Source organism: Corvus moneduloides, chromosome 26, assembly GCF_009650955.1.
Source record: "Corvus moneduloides isolate bCorMon1 chromosome 26, bCorMon1.pri, whole genome shotgun sequence".
NCBI classification, from domain to species: Eukaryota; Metazoa; Chordata; class Aves; order Passeriformes; family Corvidae; genus Corvus; species Corvus moneduloides.
Window position 1 is genome coordinate 1,545,271 of NC_045501.1, and position 12,011 is coordinate 1,557,281.

Consider the following 12,011-nt stretch of genomic DNA (forward strand, 5'->3'; position numbering starts at 1 on the left):
AGGGAAAAAATGGGGGGAAAAAATGGGGGGAAAAAGGGAAAAAAATGGGGGGAAAAAGGGAAAAAAATGGGGGGAAAAGGGAAAAAAATGGGGGGAAAAGGGAAAAAATAGGGGGGAAAAAAGGGGGGGGGAAGGGAAAAAATGGGAGGAAAAAGGGAAAAAAAAGGGGGGAAAAGGGAAAATGGGGGGGAAAAGGGAAAAAAAGGGGGGGAAAAGGGAAAAAAAGGGGGGGAAAAGGGAAAAAAAAGGGGGGAAAAGGGAAAAAAAAGGGGGGGAAAAGGGAAAAAAAAGGGGGGAAAATGGGAAAAATTGGGGGGAAAAGGGAAAAAAGGGGGGGGAAAAGGGAAAAAAGGGGGGGGAAAGGGAAAAAAAAGGGGGGGAAAGGGAAAATGGGGGGGAAAAAAGGAAAAACCAAAAAAAAAGGAGAAAACAAGTCCCTGCTTCCCCTCCCCCTGCAGATTCCCAGCGCTCCTGCATTCCGGGAACACCCCCAGCCCGAAGAGCTGAATCCAAGTCTCAGCTTCCACAGGATTTATCCATCAAAACTCAGCGTGGTGCACGATTGCTCATCACTGACCGTGGATCCAGCCCCTGCAATCCCATCCCAAGGTTTCGTTTTTTCTCTCCCCTCCTCTCTCTCTCACCTCTTTGTCGAAGTTTGCTTTGGTGAATTCCAAAGAGTTCAGGAGTGCGTTGGTAGCTGCAAGCTTCACATTGTTGCTGGGCTCCTCCTTTCTCATTCCCTGGATAATGGCAGTCAGGATTTCATTGGATTTGTCCTGGAGCTGCTCTGGATCCTGAGAAAATAATAGTACCAAAAAAAAAAAAAAAAAAGGGATGAAGTTATTTATCATTTAAACTGGTTTTTTTTTTTTTCCCCCATGTTTTCAAGCATCAAAATCTACAGATAAAAGTTTTGGGGTATTAAAGCCAGGAAATCACAGGAAATCCAAGGAATTCTTACAGCTCTTGGGATGGGAAGGAAAAGCCTGAAGTGAGCACAAATCCTCCAGAAATCCAAGTGAAAAATGCCAAGTAAATCCCACTGGATCAAACATGAACCAAAACAAGCTCTAGGATTTCACTTAATTCACCCCAAAAAAGTTTAAAAATGCTGATTTCCAAGGAATTTATGGATTGGGCAGAGCTCTGCTCCAGGTGAGATTTTTAGTGGTAAATTTCCCAAACTTTTTTAGACACGGAGTAAAAATTGCAGTGCCTGGACTTGCAGCAAGGCCAGGAAATGTTAAATAATTAAATATTTAAACATTAAATAAATGTGAAACCCCCCAAGCTTTAAAGAACAAAGCTGTGAACAGACTAAAGATTCCTTTTAATTCCTGGTAAATTTAAGACACAAATAATGGGATGGATTCCCATCAGGATTCATGGAGATGATGGATTTTAGACTCCCAAACTCTGTCACAACTGGAAAACTTTTGAGAGGGGATTTTTAATATAAATATTTAAATGAGCAAACGCAAGGCAGCCAAAAAATCCAGAGGTGAGTGGATTCCACCCAAAAAAATACAGAATAAACCCTCCAGAATTCCAGGGATTTGTCACAACCAGATTTCCTCTTCTATTTCATTTTTCTCCTCAGTGAAACCAACCCCTTGAAAATAAAATCCAAATAAAAACCCCGAACACAAAATTTCTCTTCCTGCATCCCTGCACTGAGATTCCAGCAGGGAATACTCAGCTGCACCCAAAAAAAGCAGCTCCCAATCCCATTTTCCAGGGGCGTGCCAGAGTTTTCCAACAAAATTCACACCAAAGTCTGCAAATCCCTGATAAACCCAACGGAGATGTTATGGAAGTTGCCTCGAGAGCAAAATATTCCCTCAAAAAGCGAAATATTCCCTCAAAAAGTGAAATATTCCCTCAAAAAGCGAAATATTCCCTCAAAAAGCGAAACATTCCTGCATCCAAAATTCCTAAACCAACCACAAAAAAGGATCCTCTAGCCAGAGCAAAGTCAGGTTTTTCCAAACCAGAAAGGAATCCAAGAGTGATCCCTGTTTTATGCAGGATGTGGATGCTCAGCTGAGGTTTTCCTCCAGCCCCGCAGGGACACGGAACCTCAAACCTTTCCCTTTAGGAATGGTGACCTGGATTTGTGCTGGGAAAGGAGGTCAGGCCTTCCAGGAACCATCCTGGAGCTGGTTCTGCCAGCAGGATGGAAAACCAGGCAGCACGAGGAGGGATCCAAGCTGGATATCAGGGATTAAGGTCAGGAGAGCCCTCCAGGAGCATAAAAACCTCCTGGAAATCAGGGAATCCTCAAGGTCAGGAAAACCCTCCAGGGTTTTCCACCAAGCTGGAGAATCATGGAATGTCCTGAGCGGGAAGAGATCATCCAGGCCAACTCCTGGCACTGCAGGACATCCCAAAATCCCAGCCTGCCCCTGGGAGTGTTGTCCAAACGCTCCAGAAGTTCTGGCAGGTTTGGGATCACGACCATTCCTTGGGGAGCTGCTCCCATGCCTGACCATCCTCTGGGGGAAACCCCAAAATCTAGCCCAAAATCTGACCCAGAAAACCCAACCCCAAAATCCAAGCCAGAATCCAATCCAACAAATCCAACCCCAAAAAACCTCCAACCCCAAAATGCAACCCAGGAAATCCAATGCAAAGAATGCAAGGTAAAATCCAATCCCAAAAACTCCAACCCAAAGAACTCAACTGAAAACCCAACCCAACAAATCCAACTCAACAAACCCAAAATAAATCCAATCCAACAAATCCAAAAAACTCCAACCCAAAAACCCCAACCCAAAATCCAAGCAATGAAGTCCAACCCAAAGAATCCACGTAAAAACCCAACCCAAAAAACTCAACCCAAAACCCAATAAACCCCAACCCAACGAATCCGACCCAACGAATCCCGACCCAACGAATCCCGACCCAAAACCCAACAAACCCACACCCAACGAATCCAACCCAACAAACCCTGACCCAAAGAATCCAACCCAAAAAACTCAACCCAAAGAATCCAACCCAACGAATCCAACGTTAAACCCAACCCAAAAAGCTCACTCCAAAGAATCCAACCTAATGAATCCAACCCAACGAACCCCAACCCTAAACCCAACCCAACAAATCCAACCCAATGAATCCAACCTTAAACCCAACCCAACAAATCCAACCTTAAACCCAACCCTAAACCCAACTCTAAACCCAAGACAAAGAATCCAACCTTAAACCCAAACCCAACAAACCCTAAACCCAAAGAATCCAACCCAACGAATCCAACCTTAAACCCAACCCTAAATCCAACCCTAAATCCAACCCAACAAATCCAACCTTAAACCCAACCCTAAACCCAACCGAAAGAATCCGACCTTAAACCCAACCCAACAAACCATAAACCCAACAAACCCAACCCAGCAAATCCAACCTTAAACCCAACCCAAAGAATCCAACCTTAAACCCAACCCAACAAACCCCAACCCAACGAACGCAACCCTAAACCAAATCCAAAGAATCCAACCCTGAACCCAACCCTAAACCCAACTGAAAGAATCCGACCTTAAACCCAACCCAACAAACCGTAAACCCAACAAATCCAACCCAGTGAATCCAACCTTAAACCCAACCCAACGAACCCAACCCAACGAACCCAACCCAACGAACCCAACCCAACGAACCCCAACCCAACGAACCCCAACCCAACTAATTCAACCTTAAACGCAACCCAAAGAATCCAACCTTAACCCCAACCCAACAAACCCCAACCCAACAAATCCAACCTTAACCCCAACCCAACCTTCCCCTGCACGGCCTCCAACCCATCCCAGGCCGCGCCGCAAGAGCCAAATCCTCTTGGGAGCCCTTCCCGAAGGGCCCCAACCCCAAAGCTCCGAGGCACTCACGATGTCCTGGCAGATGTAGCCGATGGCCTCGAGCGTGGACTCCTTCATGTGCTCGGTGCTGTGCTGGTTGGTGACGTTGGCCACCAGCTGCGGGATCAGCTCCGGCCACTGGTTCATGGGGATCTCGGCGCAGGCGATGCCGGCCACGCACTGCGACGCCGAGCTGGGCCGGTACGTCTCCGTGCCCAGCGTCTGCAGCACCTGGAATTTGGGCAGGGAATGGGGGTCAGGGCATGGAAAAAACACCCTCCAGCCCCAAATCTTTCATCGTTCCCCGTCAATCTCTCCGTTTGTTCTGCTTCCCGCTGGAAAAATGGTGGTGGGGATGTGCAGATTCCAGCTGGGATTCCTCGCAGGGAAATGGGAAAAGTTGAACAAATCGGGGTTAAATGCACCCCAAATGGCAAATTCTTTATGCCAAAATCGTCTGGGTCATTTTCTTGTGCGTTGAGGATTTTTATTGGTGGTTTTTGGGAACTTTTCTTTAAAAAAATGGAGGGAGGGGAATGGATTTTTTTCAGCGTTTCCGGTTATACACCAATTAATTTCCTTTAAAAAACAGAGGGAGGGATTTACATTTTTCCATCATTTTTAGTGATACACCAATAACATTTTCTTTAAAAAATTGAGAGATGGGGATTCATTTTTTCAGCTTTTCCCAGCTATACACCAATAACTTCCTTTAAAACACAGAGCGAGGGAGATGCCTTTTTTTTTTGATTCTTTCCAGTTATACCCCAATATTTTCTACAAAAAATGGAGGCAGGGATTTGCATTTTCCCAGCATTTTCAGTTATACCCCAACAAAACTTCCTTTAAAAAACTGGAGCTGAGGACTCATTCTTTCAGCATTTCCAGTTACACACCTTCATTTGCCAAGTTTCCACCTCAATGTTGTATTTTTGACATTACTTGACAGAAAACAGCAATAAATTGTTCAATTTCAGTGCACAAGAACAGCTCCTGATCCCAGCTGAATTCCATGGAAATAAAGGATCAAAGGTTCTCAATCATCTCTCACCCACTTTTATCCCTCTGATGTGGCTGCCCCTGGAAGTGTCCCAGGCCAGCCTGGATTGGGTTTGGAGCAGCTGGGGATAGTGGAAGGTGTCCCTGCTCATGGCAGGGGTGGGAATGGATGGGATTTAAGGTTCTCCCAAGCCAAATAATTCTGGGATTATAGATTCTATTAACACAAAAAAAATATCTATAAAGCTCATGGCCGAGCTGAATCAATCACAGAGCACTGCAAAAATCCCAGCACCATTTTTTTGCTCCCATCAGCCAAAATAAAAAAAAAAAAACAACAAAAAACCACTGAGCCACCACTTCTGTCCCTGCAGGCCCTGAACTCTGACTGTCACAGGGCAAAAAGGATCCTCGGGAAAATACCCAACGTTCCAACATTTAAGACTTGATTTTCTATCCAAAACTTGCAATTTTTTACCTTATTCTACCTTCAAACTTCCTGGGGCTCATGTGAACGTTGTTCAGACTCAGAGTGTTTTAAGGGTGTTGATGGGGATTGGAGAACACTTGGGGAAGCTCCTCCTCAGCAAAGGAAGAAAAATCTTCCACAAAAAGCATTTCCTTCAGAAAAATCAACCCCCAGCGCAGCTGCAGGGGAAGCCACAGAACCCTGGAAGGGTTTGGGTGGGAAGGGACCTCAAATCCCACCCAGTGCCACAGGCAGGGACACCTCCCACCATCCCAGGGTGCTCCAAGCCCATCCAACTCGACCTTGGACACTTCCGGGGATCCAGGGGCAGCCACAGCTGCTCTGGGAAACGTTTTTAGAGCCTCAGTGTAAAAACTTCTTCCTTTTATCTCATCTAAATCAACCCTTTTCCAGTTTAAAACCATCCTCTCACAACATTCCATAAATCAGGGAACATCCTGAGCTGGAAAGGCCCCACAAGGATCATCCAGCCCAACTCCTGACACTGCAGGACATCCCAAAATCCCACCCTGGGCACCCCTGGGAGCGTTATCCAAACGCTCCTGGAGTTCTGGCAGGTTTGGGATCACGACCATTCCATGGGGAGCTGTCCCAGTGCCTGACCATCCTTTGGGGGAAAACCCCAAAATCCAACTCAAAATTCAACCCAAAACTCCTGGAGCGCTGAGAAGTTCGGGATCACGACTACTCCATGGGGAGCTGTCCCAGTGCTCAACCACCCCATGGCGGAAGAGCTTTGTCCAAATTCCACCCCAAAACTCATCCAGATGAAATCAACTCCCAGAACCGAGCAGCAGCTGCTGCTCCAGTGAGGGGAAGCAGCCACGGGGAGACTTTTTAGGCAGAAAAGCGTCAACGACGTTCCTCACTGACCCCTCCCAACATGGAAAGAACAGGAAAATGAGGAAAAACCCGAGGACTTACGAAGTTCTTGACCTCCCTGCGGGCGTTGGCGTCGATGGCGAGCCATCTCTGCTGGTACTGGGCCTTGATGTCGGGATCCTTGGAGGTCAGCGAGTTCTTGATCTGCAGCCCGGCGGCCACGCGCGCGACCTGGCTGTTCCCGGGGTTTGCCAGCACTTTGGACAGTTCCACCAGGAAGGTCGGCTGGGGAGACAGCAGGGTCAGCCCCCAGCCACACTGGGGAGCCCCACAAACCTCCCAGAACCCCCTAAAGCCACCCCCAGCCCGGCTCTATCCCGAGATTATGGGCGTTAAGCTCCTCATGAGGAGCGCCGGGAAGCGCCGGAAGCTCCGGTGGCTCTGCCGGGATGGGATTTTTTTAGAGCTGACACCAGAGCCCAGTTACCTTCCCTGCTCCTGCCTGCCCTGAAATCCCCTTCAATAAATGGATGCATGGGTCAAACCAGGGATTTTCTGGATGGGAATTCAGCGTGGGAAGGAGGAATTCCCTGCTCGTTGTTTCGTTGATTCCGCACCCGAATTGGGAGTGGTGGAATCAGGCGCTGCTCTGAGATTTATGACATTCCAAACTCTCTGCAGATCAAAATGATGATTAACCCCCCAAAATGACAACTAACCCCCCTAAAAACTACCTGAGTGCACACAAACCCCCCTGAAATTGGCGCCACTTCCTTCGATAAAACCTTTCCTTTTTAAACTTTTTCTTATTTGAAACCTTTTCTTAATTTCTCCACGTTTCAGAGGCTTCTCTGAAGTCAGGTCTCAGCAAAGAAGTTTTATTTTTCCTGAATATTTTTCCTCAGAAGCTTCTTGCCTGCTCAGAAAACCCCTCCTAGGAAATGGTGGGAGCAGCTGCATCGCTTTCCCAACCCTTTTACACCAAGCAGAAATGTGATTTTCCTGAAAATCTTCAGCTTATTTACAATAAACCCACTTCTAAAATCTCTTAAGAAATCTTAAAATACGTCTTAAAAAATCCAAACCTTTAAACAATCCTAAAATACAAAGATTTTGGGGCCCCAAACATCCGTTTTTAAAGATAACCCAACATTCAAAAGTTCAACAAACAACTCCAGTGTCTTGGACTTCACATTTTCAATGCCCAAGCCCAGCTCTTGAGTTAAAATTAATTTTAGTTGTTCCATCCCAAACTCTTCAATATTAAAACCGCAGAATTTGGGGTCAAAAAATGGGGGAGATTTGTCCTTTCATGAGGTTTTCGGGCTAATTTCAGCTAAAAATGAGAAGGTTCACATGAAACCTCCTGGACTTGAGAGAGAAAGCGAAGGCAGATGTGCCTGACCTGGCTCCCACCTGCAGAGGTGCCAGTGAAGAGCTCAGGAAAGGGGATGGATTAGGTAAAAGCAGCAAAAATAATTAGAAGGGCCTAAATTAGCTAAAAGGGGCTAAATTAGGGGTGGGAAGGAGGAGGAAGGGGGATGAGGAAGAGCAAGAGGCTCCATCAGGGAACTGGGGGATGCTCCCAGCCCCCCTGGGGCTCTCCTGCCCCTTCCCTCTCCTGGGGAAGGCTCTTCCCACCTATCACCCACATCCTGTGGTGGGGACAGGCCTGAATTCCACATCCTCATCCTCCTGCTTCATCCTCATCCTCTCCTGCTTCATCCTCACCCTCATCCTCCTCCAGGACTCAGCCCCTTCCCAGCCTGGCCCACTCCACATCCCCAGTCCCACACAAATCCTTGGTCCCAGAACAAGCTCAGCGTCCTCTGCTCTCACCCGGTCCTGGCTCTTACAAAGCAAAGCAAAAACGAAAGCTTGGAGTAATCCCACAAGGCAGAGAGTAGAAACGAAACCTTGGAAAAATCCACATCTCCCCCAGCTCTTTCCAACCCCTGAAAATCAGGACCATGAGCAGCTCCTGCCCATCACCCCGAAAATCCCTCACATCACACGGCCCAGGAGCTCCAGGCTGAACTGGGGGGTCCTGAGACTCCACCAGCACCAATCCAGAGGATTTTCCCTCAAAACTGAGGCGGCATCAATCCTGATGCCAAGGGGGCCTCACACTCCTTCCAACAGCACAAGAAACACAGAACCTCTGTGGCTTTCCCAGTCTACAGCAGGCCAGGGTAGGGAACGGCCTGCAGGGTGACAGGTGACAGTTTTGGGGGTGATAAGGGGCGTGCGACAAGGACAGCACCGAGACACCGGCACCCAGCACCCCCCAGCGCTCCCCATCCCCTGCAAGGACCGGCCACAGCTGCAGCCCCACACCTTGACTAAGCAAAAACCCTTCTCAAGCATCACCAGCCTTAAATCCCCCGCTCCAGCACAGCGATTGCACTCGGCAGTTCGGGCTTTTTTTTCCCCCCCCTTTCTTTTCTTTTTTTCACATTTCTTTTCCTCCTCAAATTTAAGGTCACCGGGGGTGCCCAGCCGAGCCTCCCTCCACCACCAAACGCCCCTGAGCTCCTCCCCAGACTCCCGAAGCTCCGATCCCGCCCGGTCGGGGGTCTCGAGGGGATGCTGCGGTCCCAGTGAGCCGGGCAGTAGGACCGGACAGGGGGCCCGAGGGCACTAGAACCGGACAGCAGGACTGGGCGGGGATCCCACGGGCAGAAGGACCAGACACTAGAACCGGGCAGTAGGACTGGGCGGGGGTGCGGTGGGCACTAGGGCCGAACAGGGGTCCCGCGGGCGCTGGAAGCGGCCGGTGGGGCCCGTCGGGGGTCCCCGCGGGCGGCCGGGCTTTAGGACCGGGCGGCGCCCGGGGCCGCGATGGCCGCGGTGGCCGCACATGGCCCGCGGCCGCTCCCGCACCGACCCCGCCCCCCGGCCCGGCGCCGCGCGCTGATTGGCTGCCGGGCCCGCAGGGCGCGCTGTGATTGGCCCGCGCGGCCGCCGGGCGCGGGCAGGGGCGGCAGCGGCCATGGCGGCCGGGCCGGGCCGAGCCGGGCGGGGCGGGGGGGCCGGGGAGCGCTCGGGGCAGAGCCGGCCCCGCCACCGCCGCCGGCCCCGTCACCCTCGGGGCCGCCCCGAGCGCTCACCAGGTTCTCGATGGCCGCCTGCTCCAGGAACTTCTGCGCCGCCTCGAGCTCCGAGCAGTCTGCGGAGGGGAAACCGGCGTCAGCCGCGGCCCAACCGTCCGGGCCCTCAGGCTCCGAGCGCGCTCCTCACCGTGCCCGGGAGCCTCCCCGCCGCCACGGTTCCCGCCCGCCCCGCGGCCTCCCCCGCCGCCCACGCCCTCCCCGGGGCTGCGGGCGCCGCCTCGGCCGCCCCGCGGGTTGCGCGGCCCCCGCCCCGCCCGGCCCCGCCGGGCCTGCCCCCCCCGCCGCCCTCAGCCCTCAGCCCGCGCCCTACCCGGCGAGACCGTCTTCTCTAGGATGGTGATGAGCTCCATGGCGGCGGCGTGGCGGCTCCGGCGCCGGCGGGAGGAGGAGGAGGAGGAGGGGGAAGGGGAGGGGGGGGGGGGAAGCGGGGCGGGCCGGAGGAGGGGAGGGAGGGGAAGGGCGGAAAGCCGGGGCCTGCCCCGCGGAGGCGGCGGGCGGAGGTCGGGGCGGGGGCGGTGGCGACTCCCGGTGCGGCTGCGGGGCGGTGGCGGGAGATTAAAAAAAAAAAAAAAAAAAAAAAAAAGGAAAAAAAAAAAGGGAAAAAAAAAAAAAAAAAAAAGAAGGGGCCGCGCGAGCGGGGAGGCGGCGGCGCGCGCGCGCACCGGGCGGCGGAGGGATACGCCAGGCGTCCCCGCGCGCGCGCCCCGCGCCCGCCGCGCTGATTGGCCAGCGGGGCCCCCCCGGGGCGGCCCGCGCGCCTTCCCATTGGTCGGGCTGGCGGCGCGAGGCCATTGGCGGGGGGAGGGGGCCCGGAGGGGGGAGCGGGGGAGGAAAGAGAAGGGGCGGGGCTTCCGGCGGCGCGCGCGGGGGATTGGGCGGGGCCGGGAAGGGACCATTGCCGCCGGGGGAGGGGGGGACGCGACCACGTGGGTCCGCGGGCGGGGGCGGCACCGGGACCACCGGGATGGCCGGGACGGAGAGCGGGGTCACCGGCACTGCCGGCGCCTCTTGGCCACGGCCGGGGCAGCTGCGCCCGCGACGGGCGCGGGAAGCCGCGGCAGCAGCTCCGGGCACCGGCACCGGAACCGGCGCGGGGAGAGCCACGTGCTCGGCGCGCACCGGGAAGCGGAGCCGGCGCGGGTTTCCCGGGGCTGGGGGTGTGTCCGGGTGTGTCCGTGTGTCCTGCCCGGCCCTGCAGAGCCGCTCCGGGACGGGCATCCCGCAGGAACCGGCGCCGTGTCCCGCTGAGCGGTGTGGGTAACCGGGCGGGGCCGGCCCGGTCAGCAGCGGGCACCGGGACAGGGATTGAAGCGCTCCCCGAGGAGCCAACGCCGCCGTCACCCGCCCCGCACCGGCTCCGGTATCCCCGGAGTGCCCCCGCACGGGGCTCGGGACGGGAGAGCGAGGCCCCTCCGCATTCCGGTGTGTCCCAAAACCGGGGTGACCCCGGGCACAGCCGAGGGCTGGAGCCGCTTCCGCGGGATGCGGGAATGGGAAGGAAAAGGGGAGAGCTGGAAGAACGGCGGCACAACGTGTAGGTGACCAATTAACGGGCCGGCGGTGGCCTCGGGGAGCCGCAATTAGTGACACATCCCGTCAGCGCGGGCACAAGCGACAATTACCGGGACACAGCCCCGGCCCCTCCCGCGGGTGGAGCCACCGGGAAGCGCCGGGATGAGCGCTGGGAGAGGCGAGCACCGCCCCGGGCCGGGGAGCGCCGCGCTCGGCCCTTCCCGGCACCCGCACGCGCCTCAGTCATCCCTCGCTCCCAAAGGATTCTGGTTTCCCGGGAAAGGGATGCGCTCCAGAAACGGGATCCGATGGAATGCGGGCGGGGGGAAGGAGGAGAAGGGGGAGCCCCGCTGCCGGAGGGAAGGGTTAGACGGGATTTGGGGAGGGAATTCCTTCCTGGGAGAGTGGGGAGGGGCTGGGATGGAATTCCCAGAGAAGCTGTGGCTGGCCCTGGATCCCTGGCAGTGCCCAAGGCCGGGTTGGATGAGCTTGGAGCAGCCTGGGACGGTGGGAGGTGTCCCTGCCCATGGCAGGGGTGGCACTGGGTGGGATTTGAGGTCCCTTCCCACCCGAACCATTCCAGGGTTCCGTGATCTGATCCTCAGCAGGGGAAAAACCCCTTGAGCAAGAAACCCCTGGCAGCAGCTGACCCCAACATTCCCATTCCAGCTGCAAACAGCTGCCTTTATCCACGGGCTACGAGGCAGCTCCCGGGCTCCAGGTGCTTCCCAAGCCCAGGGCACGGAGAGGAGGAGCAGCTTCCAGAGTTTCCTCCCGTGGGGCCAAATCCAGGAAAGTTCCCTCCCCGATGCAGCTGGAAATGAGGCAAAGCAGCCCGACAGGTCCGTGGTGCCTGCAGGGCTCCCCATCCCAAACCACCAGCGATTTCCCACGAGCTCCAGCCGTTCCCTGCGGAAATCCCGTGCAGCAGAGCTCGTGCCGGCCCTGAGGGCTGGTTTTACTCCTTGCTGGGGAAATGGGTTCGCCCACATGGGAATATCCGTCATTCCCCCCAAAAATCCAGGTTACAGGGGATATCCATCATTCCCTGAAAAAAATCCAGATTATAGGGGATATCCGTCGTTCCCCCCAAAAATCCAGGTTACAGGGGATAACCACCATTCCCCCCAAAATCCAGGTTACAGGGGATATCCATCATTCCCTGAAAAAAATCCAGATTATAGGGGATATCCGTCATTCCCCCCAAAAATCCAGGTTACAGGGGATATC

At 54.4% G+C, this 12,011-nt stretch overlaps 1 protein-coding gene across 2 annotated transcripts in view; it reads right to left on the reverse strand.

The window, feature by feature from the left end:
- KPNB1 (karyopherin subunit beta 1) overlaps window positions 1-9,685 on the reverse strand; it is a 33,552-nt gene extending 23,867 nt beyond the window's left edge. For both annotated transcript variants that reach the window (XM_032134194.1, XM_032134193.1), the window contains exons 1-5: window positions 9,580-9,685; window positions 9,267-9,325; window positions 6,259-6,441; window positions 3,876-4,076; window positions 645-797 (exon numbers count right to left, since the gene is read on the reverse strand). In XM_032134194.1, the coding sequence (XP_031990085.1) occupies window positions 645-797; window positions 3,876-4,076; window positions 6,259-6,441; window positions 9,267-9,325; window positions 9,580-9,619 (636 nt within the window). In that variant the 5' untranslated portion in view covers window positions 9,620-9,685. The remainder of the gene's footprint in view (window positions 1-644; window positions 798-3,875; window positions 4,077-6,258; window positions 6,442-9,266; window positions 9,326-9,579) is intronic.
- Window positions 9,686-12,011: the final 2,326 nt, after the last annotated feature.